At 36.3% G+C, this 22,819-nt stretch overlaps 2 protein-coding genes across 2 annotated transcripts; one reads left to right on the top strand and one right to left on the bottom strand.

The window, feature by feature from the left end:
* Window positions 1-9,382: 9,382 nt before the first annotated feature.
* Window positions 9,383-16,791, bottom strand: LOC132300061 (28 kDa ribonucleoprotein, chloroplastic). The gene is made up of 4 exons (XM_059797002.1): window positions 16,234-16,791; window positions 10,255-10,356; window positions 9,773-10,045; window positions 9,383-9,661 (listed from the first exon to the last, which is right to left on the bottom strand). The coding sequence occupies exons 1-4, from the start codon at window positions 16,666-16,668 to the stop codon at window positions 9,608-9,610; spliced, it is 864 nt and encodes a 287-aa protein (XP_059652985.1). The 5' UTR covers window positions 16,669-16,791; the 3' UTR covers window positions 9,383-9,607.
* Window positions 16,792-16,903: 112 nt separating this feature from the next.
* LOC132300026 (pentatricopeptide repeat-containing protein At4g02750-like) lies at window positions 16,904-20,049 on the top strand. The gene has a single exon (XM_059796953.1). The coding sequence runs from the start codon at window positions 17,188-17,190 to the stop codon at window positions 19,216-19,218; it is 2,031 nt and encodes a 676-aa protein (XP_059652936.1). The 5' UTR covers window positions 16,904-17,187; the 3' UTR covers window positions 19,219-20,049.
* The last annotated feature ends 2,770 nt before the right edge of the window (window positions 20,050-22,819 follow it).

A 22,819-nucleotide genomic window follows, 5' to 3' on the forward strand; every position in this document is an offset into this window, starting at 1 on the left:
AATAAAGAACCTGAACCGAGGCTAGTATTGGATACTATGTCCTTAAGACAGATTCGCCCCGCTATGGTGCTTACGGACTTAGTGACGTCTATCTCCCAGGATACAATGGTCTACATCCACCAGTAGCTGCACGACGAACTCGTGGATACGGCGAACCTCCTTTGTGTAATACTTTCTCTGACTCAAAATTGCATCTATACTATATAAATGTTAAATTGGATGCAATCCTAACCAAATGGTTCAGACCAATCTTAATATGGCTCGATCAAATTAGATTAGGGTCTAAGTGGCTCGGAACACCTAACATATGGTTTGAACCCACTTGGGTTGGGTTCAAGTTTAGAGAGGGAGATAGAAGAAAATGAAAATGAACGATTTACAAATGATCCAAAGGGGGGTATTTATAGGTAACAATGTGCCTTTTCGGATTGGGTGCAACCCTTTGAAAAAAACTAAAAAGTAGTTTTTTTAAGTAAGGTGCCTTTACGGATTGGGTGTGTCTCTTCATCATTGGACACAACCATTTATACGTGTCTCTTCACACTGGACACGTCCATTCCAGTTGGTTGCAATGGTTCACATGGTGTCTGTTCACCAATAGACACATCCACTCCAATAGGTTGCAATGGTTCACATGGTGTCTGTTCACCAATAGACACATCCATTCCAATAGGTTGCAATGGTTCACATGAATAGTTATGTCTATTGGTTTTAAGTTGTAACCCTTTAGAAACAGATGCAACTTTTTGAAAAACAGATGCAACCCTTTAGAAATAGATGCAACCCTTTGGAAAAAAACTAACTTTTAATTTAAATTCAAAAACTAACCACTCATTTAAATAAGCCCAGGCCAAAATTAAAGGCCCAATCCAAGATTCCATTTAATAAAAAGAATAATTGGACTTTACAATTAGGCCCAAGCCCAAGCCCAATCCCAAGCCCAAATTTGGCTTATTTAAATTTCAATTAGTTTCAACATTTTTTTCTATGTGGGACAAATACTTCCCATATTTTGCATACCCATTTAGGCTTATCAAAACACCATACTTTAGAGCTAAATTCTCATTCATCCGAAAACAGATTTGAGAAAGTAAATATATCACGTTCATTTCCTTGCGGAGAGAAACGCGCTCGTCTAGAGATCTGTAAAAAATTATTAGCAGAATCTATTCCAAACCTCATCCAAAGTTTATGTTTTTAATGCTCCCGTTTCCAACAGTAATTTCAAAAAAAATGGTTTCTTTTATGTTATATTTTTAAAATATTAAAGGATATTGTAGTAATTTAACATAGAAATTTACCGGAACAAAACGCTAGTTAGTTCAAAGGGAGGTTGGTGTAATTTTTTAAACGTTAGGGATACTATGTGTAATTAGGCCTAACCTTGAAGGAGGTAAGTGATATTTTCCCAAAACTAAAACTATAATTGTCACGCCTCACCTAAGATGTATTAATTATATCTTGTCATTTCATTGAAATTTACAATTTAGGGTGAATGGGGAAAGACATTCCAATACAAATAAATTTAAAAGTAATTGTTATATCAGATTGTTTATAAATTCTAACTAATAGAATATGAGTAGCTTAGAAATCTTAGCAATAGTTGTTTTGTACTTCTTTATAATTCAAATGATGACCCTCACTCTAGTCAGACACAATATTATTCATTTTTTGCACACCCGTACCAGAGACTTCCCAGGGTTCACCCATCCTGGTACTACTCCAGGTTAAGTACGTTTAACTCTAGAGTTCCGGTAGGTTCACGGCCATCACGACTTTAAAATACGTTGTGTTATAGAAATGTGTCGAATCTACATATAACATTTGCCCCATCCACACCCAGACGATATGGGATTGTGCACCTATAGCTCGGCTAGTGTGGTAGTCTGTCAGTACCTCACACCCGCCCCACGAACACCCGCCCACATTGGGCCCCAAAGGGGGGGGTGATTGTGGCTACCTAATGTGGGCGGGTGTACGTAGGCGGGTGCGAGGCACTGGCAGACTACTACACTGGGCGAGTTATAAGTGCATAATCCCACATCGTTTGGGTATGGATGGGGCAAGCATTATATGTAGATTTGACACCCTTCTATGACACAACGCGTTTTAAAGCCGTGCTGGCTGTGAACCTACCAGAACTCTAGAGTTAAGCGTATTTAACCTGGAATAGTACCAGTATGAGTGACCCCTTGGGAAGCCTCTGGTCCAAAGGAGCCAAAAGCGGACAATATTATATCTAGTTAGGGTGAGGGTTGTTACAAATAGTATCAGAGCCTGACCGAGTCGAAAAATGTTAAATGATTAAAACATTCCATTAGTCTAACCCGTATTATTCCAAAAAAGTGAATGATTTGGTTATTGGCATGCGTTATTTAGCTGAAAATAAATAATTAAAAATAAAATTTGCATGTAAGGAAAAAAAAATACTAAACAAAATAATTTGCACATAGCTAGTTACCATTTTAAGCATTTTATTATATGGAACATTGTGAGTAGTTAGCAAACTACTTGAGACCTATGAGTATATAGTTTCTTAAGGCCTACACAAATCTAAAATGTCAAATCTCAAAAATCGTGATTAATTTCAAGTTGATGTAAGCATTATTTCAAGAATCAAATTATCAATCATTGTCACTAAATGTTGATCACAATTGAATATAGATAGTAACAAATGTGTACAATTGATGGAATGTGGAAATAATCCTCTTTGACCCCATTTACAAGTCCTTACACAATTCAAACTATGATGCAGATGTTTTGGCTCAAAGCGTGCCCGGGAGGGTGCACTTGTGTTTTCCTTACCTACTGGCCGGTATACTCCACCGTCAACTACTTCATGCCTATTACTTTAACTCAGGTTGAGTATTTGAATTAGCAAGTCTTGAGGCTCATCGGTTACAAGCTTGACCACCGAAGGGGCCTCCTTTAAATAAGACTTGCTTTGGGTGGGCCTCGACTTATGGATAAGATGACCACACCATCGCCTTTAGCCTTGGTGTTTTGGCTTTGACCACAACATTCACTTGTGGACCCCAACTCATGGCCGAGCAACCAAATTACCAATTTGAGTGTAAAAAAAATGAAGACACAATAAAAATTCATACTACTATATAGAAGATACCGTTAAATAAGAGGCTTATAAAGGATTACTTTATACTGCAATAAAATTGGATTATGAAAAATACATACCTTACTATATAGATCTGTTGAGGAAAACAAAATCTTTTAACTTTTTTATTTTATTTTATATATCTATATTATTTTAAAGGCCTTGTTAAATACCACACAAACATGATATTAATATAGAAAAGATAACTAAAACAAAGCACCAAAACAAGTTTCGTCAAATTGTGGTGCTAATTGGATTTTTTGTTTAAAAAATAATAGTTATTTATTTTTCACAATGTTTAAACTTGTGCGTGATTTTTGTTACTGTCATAGAGACATTATGATATTTGAAATTATTTCTATATACTAATATAACTCAAGTAGTTATGAATCTATTATCATAATATCTCATTTAATGTCGTATTTAACCAATTACCAATTTAATCTATGCCTGGGAAGAGAAAATAATACTTTATTACTGTTCGGCTTGCGAAAAAACTCAAATTCCAACCCTCCGGGTGAGTGAAAAGTGTTGCGGGCGTGCCAGGAACTGCTGTCATTCCAAAGTGGATTTCTGAATAATATTCCAGTTGGAAGTTGTAGGGATCAGGTATTTGAATGAAGGACTGGAATGGCCATCTTCAAAGGTTCTTTTTACCTTGTAAAAGGACTTTGGGACTATTCTATGGCTAGTGGAAAAAAATGTGGTATCGAAAGTGCAGGACTTGCAATAAAAACTATAGACTACTTGCTGGAAAGTAGGAAATGAAAGTATTGGACATAAATTAGACATAATGTAAATACATTATTGGAATGTAGCGATACATGAAATGAATAAGCAACTATGTTGTTTGTTGTGTGTGTTAAACAGGGTTTGCAAGTTAAGCCTGAGTGCTTTATTTATAGACTTTTTTCATGCAGTAAATTGATGTGTGGCAGCCTTGGCAGCTTCCACTTGGCTTGGCTTTGGACTGCCAAGTGTCCCATATCTTTGGTGGTTGTAACCATTTCTGTAACCACCTTCTTCCATCTTCTTCTTCCTCTTTGTTTCTTCTGAGCATAACTTCAGCCACGTCCTCCACGATTTCAAGTTATGTACAATTCTGATGTAAGCTTTCCACTTGTCCTCTTCATAAACCTACACGTGTCCCACGTTCTCTTATTCTCTTTCCTTCTGCCGTAGATTTTTTCTTCTATTTCGGACACACGATTTTATTAACTTAGCCTTGTCATCCATAATCTTTGACGACTTCCTTCAGTTAGTGGTAATAACTACATGAAGTACCACCACTTTTAACTGACGTACTCTTGTTTGGCCAAGTGTCCCATGATTTAAGAAGTCTTTCATTTCACATAGATCTTCTTCCTGTATAATTCCATTTATATCATGCATATATATGTCTATTATTGTATACCCACGTCTCCTTGGCTTTAGGTAACTTCTTCAGGTTTGGACTTTTCATTCTGATTATGGAGTCGTGGCCCCCTTCATAATTTCAACTTCTCGTCGTGGGTCGTATTTTATTATATATATATATATATATATATATATATATATATATATATATATACTGAAATATACTTGACATTTTAAATAGTCACCCACGTCCCTGTTTCTTTGCATTTCAATGTTTGACTTGGCTGAAGTAGCTATTGAAGTCTCCTAAAAATAAGGAGAAAATCAAGCACCATGTTCTCCTCTTGCTTGTTTAGTCAACTTTGGTCTTGCCATAATGGGAAACATCCATTTACTTAGGGATTTTGGAAACACACGATTTTCCCATAAACCTTCTATAACAACAATTCCTAAAAGAATTGATATGCCATGGTAAGTCCCATAGAACTCGCCATGTGTTGAAAACCGATTGGTTGGATGAACATTGTCTTAAATGATTGCATGAGGTTGCATATAGGGTAGTGTTTCCATGTAATTCCTACGTTCCATATTAATAAGAAATTGTGGGCCATTGTTTAAAGTTGGCAAGTCCTAATATGACTCACCACCTTCCTTAAAATAAAAGATTCCACGTAGTGGGATTTAATTGGCCCACTTATCCTTGCTTCCATTTACTACGTGAAATTATATAGTTTTAATACTTTGATGAAAGCTTACCAGAGTTGTGATCCAGTGTGGCAAGTTCCATTGGAACTCGCCATATGTTTCCTTTTCATTGGTAGATATCTTATAGTCAATCTTCAACAATTCCACAGTATAACTTCCTCTTTTGGAATATCAAAGCACCAATCTAGTATGGCAAGTTCATTGGAACTCGCCACATGTCACCTTCCCATTAGACTAAAAATAATGGAATAAACAATTACCAATATTGAAACAATTATTATAAAAGTTTAGCACTCACACTCTCACTTCTAATCTCTATGCTACTTGTTAATTACAAATAAGACATTCATTCCTTATACAGGCATCATTCTCCGTAATGAACGGCTATGATGCATTACACTCAATGGCTAAAATTCCCACTTTAGAACAATCCATTTAACTATCTAAATATTTCTAATCCCCGTATAACTCTCTACTATTTTCTAGAATATTCTTTAGTCTACAAATTCTTACAAGCTCTTTAATGTTCTAGAATCATCCATCACTCTGTAACAATTCATAATTCTCTACGTAGACTTCAACAATGTGGAAGACTCTAAAACCTAACTATCCTCATAAGTTATGCAAATGTCATGCAAAGCGCCCGCGTATCGCCTATATGGCACAACCTTCCTACATATTTGTTAGGATTTGTGTGTGCCCGGCAAAGCTATTGATTGTAAATTTATATTTATTAAGTAATAAAATCTGATTTATTGTCTTCATATAATATTGGTGAATAAGTGTATTGAGTAGTTCAAAGAGTTTTTGAGCTAATTGTCCATTAATTATGATGAGATGAATTTATGTGCACATAAAGCAATGATTCGTGCATGGGAGATATAAATTCATTGGTTATCGCAACTATTAATGTTTGCACTCAATGGAATATAATTGGGCATTCTATTTCATAAATGTAACTGTTGGTTTTTAACTTGATAAAAGCACTGACTGGAGTGACTTATCTTGGTCATCTGAATAGGATGATTCAAAACCAAATGTGTTAGCGTGTGGGACACATTGAATGGATCGCCGATAAGTAGAAAATTACTCGCACCATCATAAGTAATTTTGCTAATCTATTACTAATATAAGTTGACTCTTAATCATGAAAACTATACCCGGTTATATTAATATTTGTTTTGATTTAGTTTAGTGACCTGTGTGTCAACACACTTGCGTATTTTGGATAAATATTAATGTAATGTCGCAAAACGTATTTTTCAAAATGAAATCCATGTATGAAAGTATTTTGGGTGGGTTGGTTTGATAAAAAAAATCTGGTCAGTCATATTTAATAAGTAGTTTTTATATTTATACATTTATTAAATTTATTATTTTCTAAAGAAAGAATTTATGTGATCAAATAGATAAACTTAGGTGGCCAAATATGCATTAATTAGTATATTGGATTGATGATATTTATCCAAATAACTAATTAACGTGAAATGATCAAATTTTGGTATTCAGGAACTGTTGGGGCTATATTATAACTAATTATAATTATCTATATCATTGAGTGTAGTTATTTCTTTATAATGGAGTTAGAAATAATTAATAGAGAAATTTTAACAGGTTAGGTGCTAGCAAGGGATAAAAATCCTCTCTAGTTACTCTCTCACTGGATTAACATCTAACGGTGATGGTTAACACCACCTTTTTAATGTAGCTTTGTCATTGCCAAGTCAGCAAGTTAAATAAAAAATTTATCAATCTATATTTTATTTTATCATATATATGAATACTGCTTTATACGGTTATACTTTATACCATATATTATAGTACTAAAAAAAATATATCATTCAACTTTACATTTTTATTTAAATTAAAATACCTTCTTACTTCTTCTCTTCTGTGTCGGGAAATCGTTCAGATCTGGTTCACCTTCTTCTTCGTGGTTCTGTTCGTATATCGTTTATCTTCTATGGTTTTCAAATAATGTAAAATATGTTCCAAAATCTGGTTTTACAGTTTTTTTATATTCATCAGACTCAATAATCCATACTTCAAATTCTTTGGATAACCAAAGTCACTCCTAGGTTGCCTCTAAATAAGATAATAGTTGTTTTCTCATTTTGAAAAAAATTACAAAAAAATAAAATCATAGCCTCTCACTTACAATTGCCAAATGGCCAGAATTTTCTTTCCGAAATAGGTATGATTTTGTTCTTTGAAGAAAGACCCTGTTAATCACAAAGCATCACTTTATGCAATGTGTTCTGGATTTGCTTTACGTTTGGTCTAATTTTGCTTCTTTCAAACTTAATTTTGATGAGGGGAAGTTTTCATTTCGTTTGGATACAAAGCTGACTTTTTGCGGGGAAGATTTCGTTTTTTTTTTTTTTTTTTGGAAGTTTAATTTTTTCTTTTTTGTCATTTATTTTGTCAAGTGGGATCCATAAAGTGAAAATTAAATTCATTAAATATTACAATATATATGTTTTGTACGGAAGATGTATAAATTGTGGGACCCATAACGTGAAAATTAAATTAATTAAATATTGCAATATATATATACGTTTTATACGAGAAGTATATGTATAAATTGATAGCTGAGTAAATACGAATTTAACTAAGTATCAAGTCAGCTTTTTTACCCCTCACTGGACCAATCCAGTGAGAGAGTAAATAGAGAGGATTTTTTTTTCGGCTAGGAAGCTATTAAAATACTCTATTGAATTCAGGCAAAGAAGGGCCAAGGAGCAAAAATCTTCAAATTAGAAGAAACTGCCTCTACTCTATCAATGCCAAAGTCCATCAAGGATAATTAGTGAGTCAGTGAATTAGTGTGCAATGAGGGGAGTAATTAATTAGAACTTTACCTCCTTGTATGTAGAGTAGTGGGATTTTTCCCACACAAGAATTCAGAAGGAGATCTAAATCCCACACTTCTCACTGCTTGTCGATTGAAATCGACTCAAAGATAGGAGTGAAAATTCGGAGACACCATAGGTCGTTGGAGATCAAGGACTGAAGAAGACATTATCTAGCAATCGATTAATCTTTGGTGATAAACAATTACTACCTTCATCCCAAATTAGATATCTAAACATGATATTGGGAGTATTAAATTGTCTAAAAGGTAAAGGTGATCTTACCATCTACGTAATTGAGAAACATTAATGATTCATTAAAGCTAATTGAGACATTCTATTTCGCAAACGAAAAATTATTTTGATAAATTGCTTCCTCTTTATTCCGGGCTACCCAACAATTAGTATCATTGTGACTCAATTCGTTTTAATGGATCAAACATAAACGGTTTACTATATATTGTTTTTATATGCATGTTTATATTTGGATGATTTAATTTTGATGAATGAATGATGATTTCCCATGGAGACCCATTATATTTATTTTATTGTATTCACAGCAATTTGTACAGGGAAATTAACTTGAAAATTTCCTGCGAATGGGAAAAGAATGTGATACAAGGTCTAGCCCAATCCTATGAAGAACTCATTGTTCATCCTTGGAGATCATTGCCCAGCCATTGGAGATGATGCCTAACCATGAAGGTTATATTATTGCATGCATGAATGGAGTTGCCCAATAACGAATATTATTGCATGCAAAGAATAGCCCGAACAACATTGCCTGGACTCTCTCTCTCTACGACTCGCCGACCGCGTTGCTGCTCCGGCAGTGGTTGTTGGAGTCACTGCGGGAGCAGTGGCGACCTTCATGGTCACTGCATTGCTCTTTAACATTTGTGTGTGAGTATTAACCAGGAAAAAAAGAAAAGAATTTGTTGGAGCATATTGGACCGGAACATAAGTTTTGTTGTTCTTTAAACTTAAATTATTTTATAATCTTATTATTTTTTGTTATCATAAAATTGTATTTTGTTTGCCAACATTTTTATTTATATTACTGACTATGTCTACAAGAAAGATTAAATATACTAATTTATATTATTTATTGACAACTTCAATTCAAGAATCTAATTAGGAAGAACGATTTTTATAATTTTTTGCCTAATGTCTCAAAACATATTGAGCCGCCCGTGAATTTGAGCCTGGTTTGGTCAGTGAATATCTTTAACAGCAAATTAGTCAAGCAAGGTACTAGTTCTCTCAATCTCAATGCTAACATAAAATGTGTATTAGCATGCAGAATAAAACTACATATTTTTTTCTGAAATATTATAAATAAAATTACACAGAAAAGTGAAACAAATTAATGTCACCACTAAGAAAGATTTGCTGGATATTCTACAAATGATTTTCCATTGAAAATGATCCAGAAGTAAAACAAATTATAGACAAAGAGAAAGGAAAGGAGTTTCTTTCAAGAAATTGCACTTTTAATAGCTAAACAAATTTCCTTCCACTTCTTCAATGCCATTCACATTGACATCCAACACTGCTGAACATTTTTACACTTCTTTTCATCCTACTGCCGCTTTCCTTGTGCCAGGCTAACACGAATTGCCCGGCCTTCTAGCTCCTGAAAATCCGAGGAAATGCAGAACACAATTCATTGATAATCAAAGACGAAAACATATATAATTATGCCTAAGGATGTGCAGAAAGAGAGAGAGAGAGAAGCGATTAATACCACTCCGTTAAGAGATTCAAGGGCAGTGTCCATCTCTGGTTTCGTTGAGTAGCATACGAAACCATAACCGCGAGACTTTCCTGTCTCCCCATCATATAGAACCCTTGCTCCAACCACATTTCCATATTCTTGGAATACTTGTGTCAAGCTTTCAGACGTGACTGACCAGGCTAAATTCCCAACAAAAAGCTTGTACTCAGTTTCTGGATACAGAGGTTCTTTCGGTTTAGGCTTGTCTGAGAAGTTGACCCTCAAAGTTCTACCACCATATTCCTGAAACAAGGATCTTTCTTTAGTAAGGCCTTATTTGACAGGATTCTTGTCGATGTATATGTGCATAAAAGATAAGAAAATTTAAGGATCAAAATTAAAATGTACCGGAAGAAAGAACCATTTGGTGTCTAATTAATATAAGCAATTTCTTCATGCACAGGCATGTAGGTTTGTGCATCACACACATACACACACTGATAGATTCTTACACTTCCGTCGAGATTCTTGATAACTGCATTGCAATCTTCAATGCTACTCATTGTGACAAAAGCAAATCCTCTACTTCTTCCAGTGTTCCTGTCATAAAGAACCTAAAAGACCAATTGAACTCATTAGTAAAAACTAAAAAGAATCCCTTATAGAGATAATGGAAAATAAACAACAATTAATACTAGCAATGTGCTACAGATAATAGCACACTATCATAATGCATGCCAAAAAAATGAAGCTTGAGGTACAAATTCAATAATCTTTACAAATTAAATAAAAAACAGTACGCATGAATTTTCATCATGAGAACTTATGCTACGTTTGGTGTGGATGAATGGAATGGAATGGAATGCCCATTCCAACCATTCATTTGTTTGGTATGCAACTTAAAGTGGGAATGGCCATTCCATTGGAATGAAAATCCATTCCACAACTAAACCTATGAAATGGCCATTCCATTCCCAAATAATTTATTTTAAAAAATCGACTTCCCAAAACACCCTCATATTCCAAGTCCAAAAACCACCATTACCTTCCACCACAATCATCTCCGTCTTTCACCACCACCACCACCACCACCACCACCACCACCACCACTGCCTTCCACCACCACCTTCACCATCGCCCACCACTTTCCACCGCCATCGCCCACCACCACAGCCGCCGCCTTCCACCACCGCCACAGCCACCTTCACCGCCGCCGACTTTCATCATCGCCCACCACTTTCCACCACCACTGCTGCCATTGCCTTTCACCACTGCCATAACCTTCCACCACCACCGCTACCGCCACCGCCTTTCACCACCGTTATCGCCACCGTTTACTGCAACCACCACCGCCTTTCATCACCACTGCCTTTCACCATTGCTACCGCCACCACCTTCCACCATCACCGTTGCTATTGCCTTTCACCACCCACCACTGCCACCACCTTCCACCACCACCACTGCTACTACCTTTCACTACCACCACCACCTTCCACCACCGCCGCCGCCTTCCACCACAACCACAGCCACCTTTCACCACCACCGCCGCCGCCTTCCACAACCACCAACAATGCCGCCATCGCCTTCCACCACCGCCTTTCACCACCGCCATCGTCTTTTACCACCTTCCATCACCACCACCATTGCCACCACCTTTCACCACCACCACCGCCACCGCCTTCCATTGCCGCCGCCACCACCGCCTTCCATTGCCGCCGCCTTCCACCACCACCACTACCACCACCACCAGCGCCTTCCACCACTACCATAGTCACACCATTATCTCCTTCCACCACAACCACCACACTACTACCACTGCCTTCCACCAACACCACTGCCACCTTCCACCACCACTGCTGCCACCAATTTCCACCATTGCCACCACCGCCGCCTTCCAACACCACCACTTACACTATTACCGCTTTCCACCATCCACCACCACCACCGCCACTGCCACCATTTATTTTAAAAAAATTATTAGTGAATATCATTTTGTTAATTTAATTTAATTTATTTGTTACTAATATGGATATTTTGGAGAATTCAATTAGAAATTTATTCCATTCTAAAATTGGTCAAACCAAATACTAGAATAGTTATTATCATTCCATTCCTATACATTTCATATTTACAACCAAACAATAGAATGAGAATGACCATTCCATTCTCACTTGCATTCCATTCCATTCCTGCACACCAAACATAGCAATAAGGAATTATATTCATGAGAGGAATCGATATCAAAATTCTAGCTGCTAGAACTAGTAAAAAGAACAAGGCATAGTTTTTTCACTGTTTTATTAGTTTTGCTGATTTCATTATATTAAACAAAATTTAGGATACACGAGTAAATTAAACTAGGGCTCTGTCCTTATGACCATATAGGATGTATAATAACTATATGTCATCGTTTAGAGCTAGTTTAAGCTGTTGGAACATGTTGTAATTTATTGGTTAAACTAATCAACCCAATCAACTCGTCCTTTAAACTTAATCTTTAAAAAAGTGCAATTTTGATGTTGAATTGTGGGCCAAGTACCATAAAAATGGAGTTAAACAACTATGCCTAATAATTTTCAGGCATGAATCTAATTCCTTTGATCGGACTATTATTTGATGATGGCATAGAAGTCTTGAAGGAGACAAAACTCTGTCATGACCTTTAACTCCAAGTTTTGAAGTTTAACCAAATGACGCTATGCCTAACTATAGAACACCTATTTCTTTAATTCCGGGATCTCATTTACCTTGTTACTTTGCCTAAAGACCCGAGAATGTGACATAGGACCTCGCCTTTTCTTTTCTGTTCTTTTTTCTTTTTCTTGTTTTTGGTTCTTCTCCACAAAATACCTCCCTCCTCTGCTGGAAGACGGAGGTGGCCAGAGGTGAAGGTAATATATGGAAAGACTACTGTGATCATATGCAATGATTTATCAACACTAGTGCCCCATCTGGTATGAGGGGTGGAAAAATTAGCAGTAGGTAAGATAGTGGGAATGGAAGGGGTTTCCATAGGGAAAGAAATGTGTCTTTCTTCTTTGTTGTTTGGCCAAGCAACAAGAAGTAGAAAGAAAATGGCAGATGTTATCATGTGATTTTGTCATTGTAGCCTTAAATTTTAAAGGAAGACCTTTGTTTGGTAATATATGGAAAGGCTATTGTGATCTTATGCACTGATTTATCGGCACTAGAGCCCCATCTAGTACGAGGGGTGGAAAAACTAGCGGTAGGTAAGATAGTGGGAAAGAAATGTGTCTTTCTTCTTTGTTGTTTGGCCAAGCAACAAGAAGTAGAAAGAAAAAGGCAAATGTTGTCATGTGATTTTGTCATTGTAGCCTTAAATTTTAAAGGAAGACCTTTGTTTTTTGAGGGGAAATGTGTATTAAAAATAAATAAATAAAGAAAGAAAGGAGGAGATGCTTTTTGCTTCTCCTTTTATTCCTTTCTCTTCCTCCTTTTCAATCCTACCACACCATGAAGCTCCATTGTTTCCTTTCCTTCAACTTTTCCTTCCTAAGAAATGGACCACATAGGATAAATTTGTTCCATTGCGTTAGCTTGAGAATGAAGTACAAGGAATTCTCTGTATAATTTGAAATGCTCCCATCAAAAATTCCCTTTTCCACTGATTTGCTTTAATTTCACCCTAACACAATCCACTTTCTAAAGAAAGAAAAAATAAATTCAATATCCCAACTTTCTGAATATCGAGAGTAGAATTCAGTCACACAAGTTATTTAAGATTATATGCAGAAAACAACCATATATTTTACCTGATTTCTTTGTAAATCCTTATGCTAAACAACCCTTTTTTCCCTAGGTATGCTAAACAACCTTCTGTGTGCATACATATGGAAAAGCTCAAGAAAAAAAACATATTTTTAGAGAACACCTCTACCACACTTGCCTTCATGTCTTTGTTACCTACATCCAAGTTTAGGGAATAAACAAATTATTACTCATACTGATACTAATATCTTAGAGGCTGTGCCAATAGTATTTGCAGAAAATACCTGGATTTACCCACAAGTATGCATTTCAGAAGGTTTAAACCCCAATGCCGGTGTGTGTTAATTTCAGTGTACATTCTATAGCCCCACAATACTTCTTATTAATCAATCTGAAGCTTTAGGATTGTAAACCCTTTGAAACAATAGTAACATATTTCACATTATCAGACAAAAACCAACAATCTCACACGTGTTTCCTACTGAAACGTTTCTTTGATAGGTATTAGATTGATCATTTTAAACAAGCAAAATGTTTTAAAAAATAAAAAAAGACAAATTTTCAGAATAAGAAATGACTTATTCACCTTGAGAGTCTTGTTAACCTAACACAAAATTTGTGCGATTCTAAAGAGTTAAAACTTGGAGAGGAGAGCTCTTGGAAAGCCACAGCTGAATCGATCCTCTCCATCATTCTTTTCGACTCTTTTCTCCTCCTTAACCTTGAATCTAACTCTCTCTTCATCAAGGCCTCAAACTCTTCAACTAATCTTTCCCATCATCAACATAGTCGATTTAAATAGGAAAATGGGAAGACATGTAGATGAAGTCGGTTTTGACACTGAGTAATAACATTTCTTGAAAAGTTCCTTAAATTAAGTACTCAAGGTACTATGCTCTTTCAGCAGCATGACTCCCACCCAACAAGAGCTGAACATGAATATATTTTCAAACTTTGGCATTTTAAGTAATTGCTATTTAAACAGAAACTTGACCACAGCTTGATTAGGCCAGTGACACCAAGTTATGCATATGGTAATACATATCTACCAATCAAAACTTAATAATTAAAGCATAGCCAATAAAATGTAGAAGCTAAAGATAGTCATCAACTTATTGATCTAACCATTTAATTAGAACCCCAAGTGGGGTAGTTACATTGATTACTTTCAAGGTATCCCCCAACTATGGGGGACTCTGCAGGTAGCTAGATGGACTTAAAGAATGGCATTTTTGGCACTTCTGCCTCACTTTAGAATCTTAGTTATGGCTCATTACGTTAACTTGGTTAGAATTGTTAGAATGGATGGAGATAAAATTCACAATCACCACATTAAGTCGACTTGCATTCAATTTATTTCACCCCACTTAAGGGTGTAAAAATATTTCAGCCTACATATAAATATTATTTGGGGACAGGACAAGTGGTTATGGAATTCAGGACAGCCTTCAAGCTTCAAAGAAGGCTCAAATATAATTTTTTTGGTTAGGTAAGTACTCACACACACATTTCACAAATTGCCCACTTCGAGACTTGAACTCCTCACCTTCTTTTGAGGGACAAGAGGTTAATACCATTGGACTAATAACCCATTGGTGAAGAAGACTCAAATTTAACATGTACTATCACCAAAAACATGTCCTCGTAACTAACTTAGTTGTTAGATTTTCCATCTACTCTTAAAAAAAAAAACCTTGCCAAACAATGGACAGCCAAAATCAAGCTAATCAATTAGACAACAAGTACACTCCAAGACTCCACATAATAACACAACCATCTAACCACTCGTTTGCATGCTTGCCAAACTATAACCACTCGTTTGCATGCTTGCCAAACTATATATCATCATCATTGTCATCCTTGCTTTTTATTCCATATGAATGGGGTCAACCACATGAATTCATTTTTTTTCATTCTTTCCCATTATATATCATGTCTTCTCTTATATTTAAATTTTAAGATCATTCTTAATTACTTCATCACATGTAACTTTTGGTCGGCCTCTTTATTACTTACCTTCTAGGCAGTCAATTCTTCCTCTTCTAACCGGTACATCATCGGGTCTATGTCAGATATGACCATACCATCTAGTCTACTTTATCTAATTTTACCATTTCCAGACGTGATACCTAGTGTTCCCCTCAAACGTTCATTCTTAATCCTATCTTTTCCAGTTACTCCAACCATCCAAAGTAGCATCCCCTTTCCGCTAAGTGAATGCGTCGTTCTTGTATCTTTTTCAATGCCCAACACTCTGCTCCATATTACATACCTCGCTTTTCAACCGTTATATAGAATTTTCCTTTTAGTTTATCTAGTATTCGTTTGTCACGAAGGACAATGTCTCCAATTTGTCTGCAATCATCACTTATCTCTCCATCTCTTTCTACTATTAATCATAGGCAATGAAAAAAAAAGAAGAAGCTATTTTGAGTCACTCTTTGGCCTTGAATTCTAATGCTTATATTATCATTGTTTGCTATTTATAAAATTAACATTCCATTTATTTTGTCTTACTTATACTAATTTTTAATCCTCAATGTCTTTCTCCATTTTTCTAATTTTGCTGCTAAGGCTTCCTTAGAAGTATTCCAATCTATATTATACGCATGGTGAAATATATAAAAGAAAGTAATTAATTTGCAGCATTATTAGCACATATTTCAAGCTTTTAGAGTAAATTAATGGTATATTATACATTATACATATATCCAGATTAGTTAATTAAACTTGAAAGGGACTGTGCATAAATAACTACATACCTCAACTAGCTCTGGACTGCCATACTCTTGAATTATTCCAGCTAGCTGGGCACTGTCACAAAGATAAGGCAAATTCCCAAAGTAAAGCTTAGTATTTACAGCACTCTCATCGTTACCCTCTCCTCCTTCATCTGACACTTCCTCCTTTTCCTCCACCGCCACCGCCTCTGCATCTGCCTCTGCCTCCGCCGCTGCCGCCGCCGCCTCTTCTTGTGCAACCGCGGCCGATATCCTCGGAACCCGCCACTTCTGAGAGGTGGCACCTAAGGAAAGCGTTTCGATTGTGATGGAGTGAGATACGAGTCCAACTTGTAACATGGGTAATGACGCAAATCTGAGGAGATGATTGGATGGCCAGTTCTTGGAGTGGATGGATTTAAGTGTCTGCATGGATGTGGAGAAAGAAGATGCCACTGCGGCAGTGGCGGCGGCCATGTTGCCGGAATTGGGTTCTGAATGGTGGTGGTGGAGGGTGAGTTTGGGCGAGTTTTTCCTGTTTTTTTTTTGGTGTGAAGTTGAGAGAGTTGAGAGTTGGTTTTAGTGTAAAAACAGAGAAGGGTATGAGTAGCCTTAAAGTTAAGGCTATCTAGCTGATGTGGGGAGATTCTGTCCAGTTAGATTGGAGGAGAAATAAAAGGGATAAGATTTGAGGTACATGTGGATTTCTACAATAACTGTACTCACAGCACATTCCTAGTTTTTCTAATTTTTTTATTTTTTTATTATTTATTATATATATATATATAGAAATAAAGTGTCCCTGCTTTGAAAAAATGAAGAATTCTAGAAAAACATGTCAACCTAATCTAAACCCATGATCACAATTTGTTTATTGCAAGTGATGATGAGATGGGCTTAAAAATTGAGCTTAGCCACCTGATTGAATCCATAAAACAACTGATTTCCATAACCACTTGTGTTCTCTGCTTCTGTTTTTACTTAAATTAATGGAGTATGGTGTTCACATTTCGTCCCATTCAAGCACTCTCACTCACCAAAACTCTCTCCATCAAACTACTAGCAAGAAAGTATACTGAATCGACACTTCTCAATCTGAAGCCTCTCAACGCAAAGATCTCAAACTACATGAGAAATGGCTTCATCGAAGAAGCCCAAAAGCTGTTCGAAGAAATGCCTCAGAGAAACACAGTCACCTGGAATGCAATGATTCGCGGTTTATTTCAAAATGGGTGTTTTGAGAAAGCGTTCTGCTTGTTTGATCAAATGCCCAATCGTGATTTGTATTCGTATAACACGATGATTACGGTGTTAATGCATTGTGGCAATGTGAATGGTGCAAGGGAAGTTTTTGAGCGTATGCAGTTTAGAGATGTAGTGACTTGGAATTCAATGATTGCTGGGTATGTTCGTAATGGTTTGGTGGATGAAGCTGTTCGGTTGTTTGATAGGATGCCTTCGAAAAATGTTATTTCTTGGAACTTGGTGGTTGCAGGTCTAGTGAATTGTGGAGAACTTGATAAGGCTGAGGAGTTATTTGGAAAAATGAGTAGTCGGGATACTGCATCTTGGACTATCATGATGTCTGCGCTTGTGCGTGCAGGGCGGATTGCTGAAGCTCGTGAACATTTTGAACTTATGCCGGTAAGAGATGTTCAAGCTTGGAATACAATGATAGCTGCTTATATAGAATATGGATATCTTGAAATTGCAGAGGTTTTGTTTCACAAGATTGCCGATCGGGATTGGAATTCTTGGAATGAGATGATGAATGGGTTGCTGAATAGTCAACGGATTAATGACGCTATGAGACTTTCTAATGAAATGCCCCAAAAATGCCAAAGATCATGGAATTTGATCTTGTTGGGATTAGTAAGGAATGGGTTTGTCAAAGAAGCGCATGCTATTCTTGAGAAAAGCCCATTCAGTGATGTTGTGTCACAAACAAATATGATTATTGGATACTTTGGAATGGGTGAGGTTGGCACTGCAGTCGAACTTTTTGAATTGATGCCAACTCGAGATACAACTGTGTGGAATGCTACAATATTTGGATTAGGAGAAAACGATCATGGAGAGGATGGTTTGAAATTGTTTATCAGAATGAAAGAAGGAAGAATGCCTGTGGATGAAGCTACATTTACGAGTGTTCTTACAATATGTTCAAACTTGCCAACCTTACATCTTGGAAAACAAACTCACTCACTAGTCATTAAGACTGGTTTTGATTGTTTCATTTCAGTTTGTAATGCGATGGTTACCATGTATGCCAGATGCGGTAACATGCATTCTGCCTTGCTTGAATTTTCTTCCATGCTCAACCATGATGTTATTTCTTGGAACTCTGTAATATGCGGATTCGCTCACCATGGACATGGTAAGAAAGCCCTAGAGATGTTCAAACAAATGAGGTCAACAAATGTTAGACCCAATCAGATAACTTTTATAGGTGTTCTATCTGCTTGTAGCCATGCCGGATTAGTAGAACAAGGTAAGTACTACTTTCACTTCATGAAGTACAAGTGTTTTCTTGAGCCAACGAGCGAGCATTATACTTGTATTGTTGATCTCTTGGGTAGATCAGGACTTATAGACGAAGCAATGAAAATTTTGGATCAAATGAGGACGGATGGAGTTGTGGTACCTGCAAGCGTTTGGGGGGCCTTGCTTGGAGCATGTAGAATACACAAAAACACTGAGGTGGGTGAGATTGCAGGGGAGAGGGTTCTGGAATTAGAGCCCCATAACTCTGGTGTATATATCATTTTGGTTGAAATGTACCTGGGTAAGGGAAGGAAAAAAGACGCTGAGAAGATGTGGGTTCGTATGAAAGAGCGGGGTGTGAAGAAGCAACCTGGTTGTAGTTGGATTGAGGTAAAAAACAACGCGCATGTATTCCTTGCAGGAGATGGTTCGCACCCAGAGTTCTATAGCCTTTCTGGTGTTCTAGACTTGCTGCATATGGAGATAGAGATTGAGATTTTGAAACCAAATGTTGTTTCGTTTCAAGATATATATGCCACGTAGTGGATGTTACGGATTATACAATTTTTGTCACATCACATTGCCATTGCGCCCTTTTAGGCGCAATCTGAAACGTGAGAACCAGAACTGTTTGCAGACTTGAGGAGAAAAGATGGAGTTTCTGCTTTTGTATGAGTTGGAGTTGCCTGACAGAGATCAATCATTTTCTGACTGAAGATCGATCAAGAGATGAAACGACTTCAACCACTTAAAGAAGCGAAAAGATATTGTTGATCATGTTGTTCATAGAGGCAGTATAAAAAACCTTCTTTAGATAAGGAGGACATGGAATTGAACTTGGAAAAGTCTTTTCCTCATATTGAAACACAGACATCAGAAGGTGATCAAATGGCTACTTGATATGGCAACAAGTTGGAGAGGGAGGCCAGTTTGACTGTAGAATTATAAAAGAAGGAATTGGGGTGTATAACAATTTGACTCCAACCAACGGCCTAGTGGCCTAGCGGTATATATATCCCTTACTTTCCAAAGGAAAGTCACGGTTCATGCCTCCACTGAGGCATCTGTGTGTGTGAGCATCAACTAAAAATAAATAAATAAATAAATAGTTTGACTGCAGAATTAGAAAAGCAGGAATTATGTATAAGATTCTTTTTTTTTTTTTTTTTTTTTGACTGTGATAGTATCAGGTCTCTTAAAATATACAATAATTCATTATGGGGGCATATACAAATAATGTCAAATATTAAGTTTAAACTTAAATTCTATCCACACACTTTTGACATTCACACTACCCAAAGGAATGGAGAAGGTTTTACTCAGGTGAGAGGTTGGAGTTTGATTCCTCTTACTGTTTGATTAACAATCCTATTTTGACATAAAATATTTTATTTTTTCAAGTAATATATATATATATATATATAATTTTAGGTGTTCAGCAAAGGAAGATTAATGTCGAATCCATCTAGTGGAACATATAAAATAGCTTATCGAAAATTGATGAATAAATAATTTTTGTTATGTTTTAATAATTTTTTTCATTGTAAATATTTTATAATAACCAAATATATTTTACCTTCAAACTGAGCCTAAATGAAAATTAATAGTGCAAAGTTATAATAACTAAAATGAATTGAATAAAAAGAAAATAATTTTTTATGATGTATTTGATTAAAAAAAAAAAAAAAAAATTATCATGATTTAAATAGTATGAAATTTTCTATTAAAAAAATTGACATTATTATAAGTTCATAATTATTTTTAAAAAATCAATATTTTTCAATATTTTTTTAAAAAAAATTCTTTAAAAAGAACTGGGTAGTTATGGAAAGTAATTTTTTTTTTTATTATCTAACCAAATTTCTAAGTTGACTTCATTTTTCTTTTTCTTCACGTCATTCTAAAACAGTAGATTGAATAAATAAAATAATATAATATATCGCGAACAGACTTGAAACGACTTCGACCTCGAGCATATCAATTAGGGTTTAACAACACCTTCGGCTCTCTCTCTAATGGCACCTCAGGGGGGCAAACGATTCTCTCTCACCAGCGACGGCGAAGGGATCGTATCTAGGGTTTCGACCGCCGTCTCGCAGTCGGTGATTGTACACCACGGCAAACGAGCGGCGTCGGACGCAGCCTACGTGACCAAGCGCCTCGCGAAGAGCACCGGAAAGGCCGCTTGGATCGCCGGCACGACGTTCCTCATCCTCTTCTTGCCACTCATCATAGAGATGGACCGTGAACAGCAGCTCAATGAGCTCGAGTTGCAGCAGGCGAGTCTACTCGGTGCCCCACCCGTCGGTTCAACTCAGAAGTGAGATCTGATTCATTGATCGGTCTCTCCGATGGTCATCTCACATCTCAGGTAGAGTTTCTTGGGATTCATGTTGGTTTCTTTGGTTGGAAGCTGGAATTTTTTAGTATAATTTTACATGTTGGATGGATGTTAACACGGATTGTTTTGAAATTTTTCTAAGCTTCCATTTGAGTATTAGGGATTTACAAGGGAATTCTTAATTTGTCTCAGTGTTGAAATTTAAAGTTCATTATTATGTTGCGTTGTTGTGTGTATGTGTATGTATATTGAAATACTATGTGACTCATAAAAGGCTCTTGTTTTAACTAATGGGGGTTGATAAGATTTGCTTTGATCTGAGTTAAAACTATGTAAAAAAGTATCCTACAATTGCCGTTCCAAGGCCCCAACACCGTTCGGAACACTCTACATAAGGACTTGTTTCACTTAACTTAATGGAGAATTACCATAGATTATATTTGAATATCAAGCTGAAATTTTGAGTTTATAATACATTTGATCTTTTAGCATTCAAATAAATTTTTTGGACTAGGATGTGGGGAATATGGAATTCAAGATTCATTAGGTGTGTATTGCAGTTTTTCTTTTTATACGTGAAGGAATTATTAGGATCTTTAGGAGATTGATGTCAAGTTTGACTTTGGGGATTTTTACCCCAAGTCCAATGACCCTAATCCTGTTGTATTATGTCTTACAAAGACTCCTCAACTACTTTGTCAAGAAACATTGTTTCATGTGCAAGTATGGTAGGTAATGGGCGGCCCCTAACTTGGAGTGGAAATAAGAAAGGAAAACATGAATCCCTTGATTTTTATCCTGGAGGACCTGGACTTTTTTTTTTTGTTCCGTATACTCGACAGTCGACATTGTGTCAGGTGCTGAAGTACGAGAGAAATAGTAAAGAGTCAGTTGAAGCATCCTTAATCAGGCATTTCCTGCGCATTATCGAGCTTGTTGTATTGGCTCACATTCTGTTGTCGTACAATTTTTAAATTGTTACTTCAATCTATGAACTTTGCTCCCTAGTTTGGATTTTTTTGGACCATGAATGCTTCATTAATTTCTATAAAATGATGTGAACTACTCCCTCTTTCCTTGATGTCCCAAATTAGTTGTTCCACTTAAAGGGTCAAAGCAATATAAATGTTATCTTTTAATAATTATCCTTTAAATCTTCAAAAACTTTGCCTGGTAATTTTAAAAGTAGACATATTAAAAAAAAAAAAAAAATTTAGTATACAATTCATTCATAGCATGTCCCTTAAAAAGTTATAATACCAAAAAGGAACAACTAATATGGGACGAAAGGAGTATTCAACCTAAGCAATTCCCATGGTCTTTGGTTATATTTATATTCTTTGTCTGTTTAACAATCATGCAGGGACCTCTCTACCATAAGGTTGCCGCTTAAGGCTCCCAATTGGAAAAGAGGCCTATAAAAGTGTTTTCATTATCTATTTAGACCCAATAGTTTAACCGAAGAGTCTAGCCGGAAGTTTCTTATGCGTTGGATACATTAGATAATATCAAAGTTTTGGTAAATAGTCTAGACTTCTCGATTAGAGAGGACCATTATCCTATTGGGCAATTCTATTTAGACTTAATAGCTTAACCGAATTGTCTGGTAGAAAGTTTCTTATCGATGGATAAGGGATAAGACTTTATCAGCTAAACTCTCGGTTAGACTATTAGGCCTAATTATTCTTTCCCGGCTAAACACCTCACTTAGACTAATAGCTCTAGGAATCATTATCATATTGGACAATGCTATTCAGACCTAGTAGTGTAATGAAGAGTCTAGCTGAAACTTTGCATGCAGTA

This window comes from Cornus florida, unplaced genomic scaffold, assembly GCF_030987335.1.
Source record: "Cornus florida cultivar Cherokee Brave unplaced genomic scaffold, ASM3098733v1 CherokeeBrave_3.0.0_Hap2_Chr01, whole genome shotgun sequence".
NCBI lineage: Eukaryota > Viridiplantae > Streptophyta > Magnoliopsida > Cornales > Cornaceae > Cornus > Cornus florida.

Coding starts and splice junctions, on each gene's coding strand:
- LOC132300026 (XM_059796953.1), top strand. CDS start 17,188: ATGGTGTTCACATTTCGTCCCATTCAAGCACTCTCACTCACCAAAACT.
- LOC132300061 (XM_059797002.1), bottom strand. CDS start 16,668: ATGGCCGCCGCCACTGCCGCAGTGGCATCTTCTTTCTCCACATCCATG. Junction 10,357..16,233: donor GCAGTCCAGAGCTAGTTGAG/GTATGTAGTTAT, acceptor TTGGTCTTTTAG/GTTCTTTATGACAGGAACAC. Junction 10,046..10,254: donor TCAAGAATCTCGACGGAAGT/GTAAGAATCTAT, acceptor TCCTTGTTTCAG/GAATATGGTGGTAGAACTTT.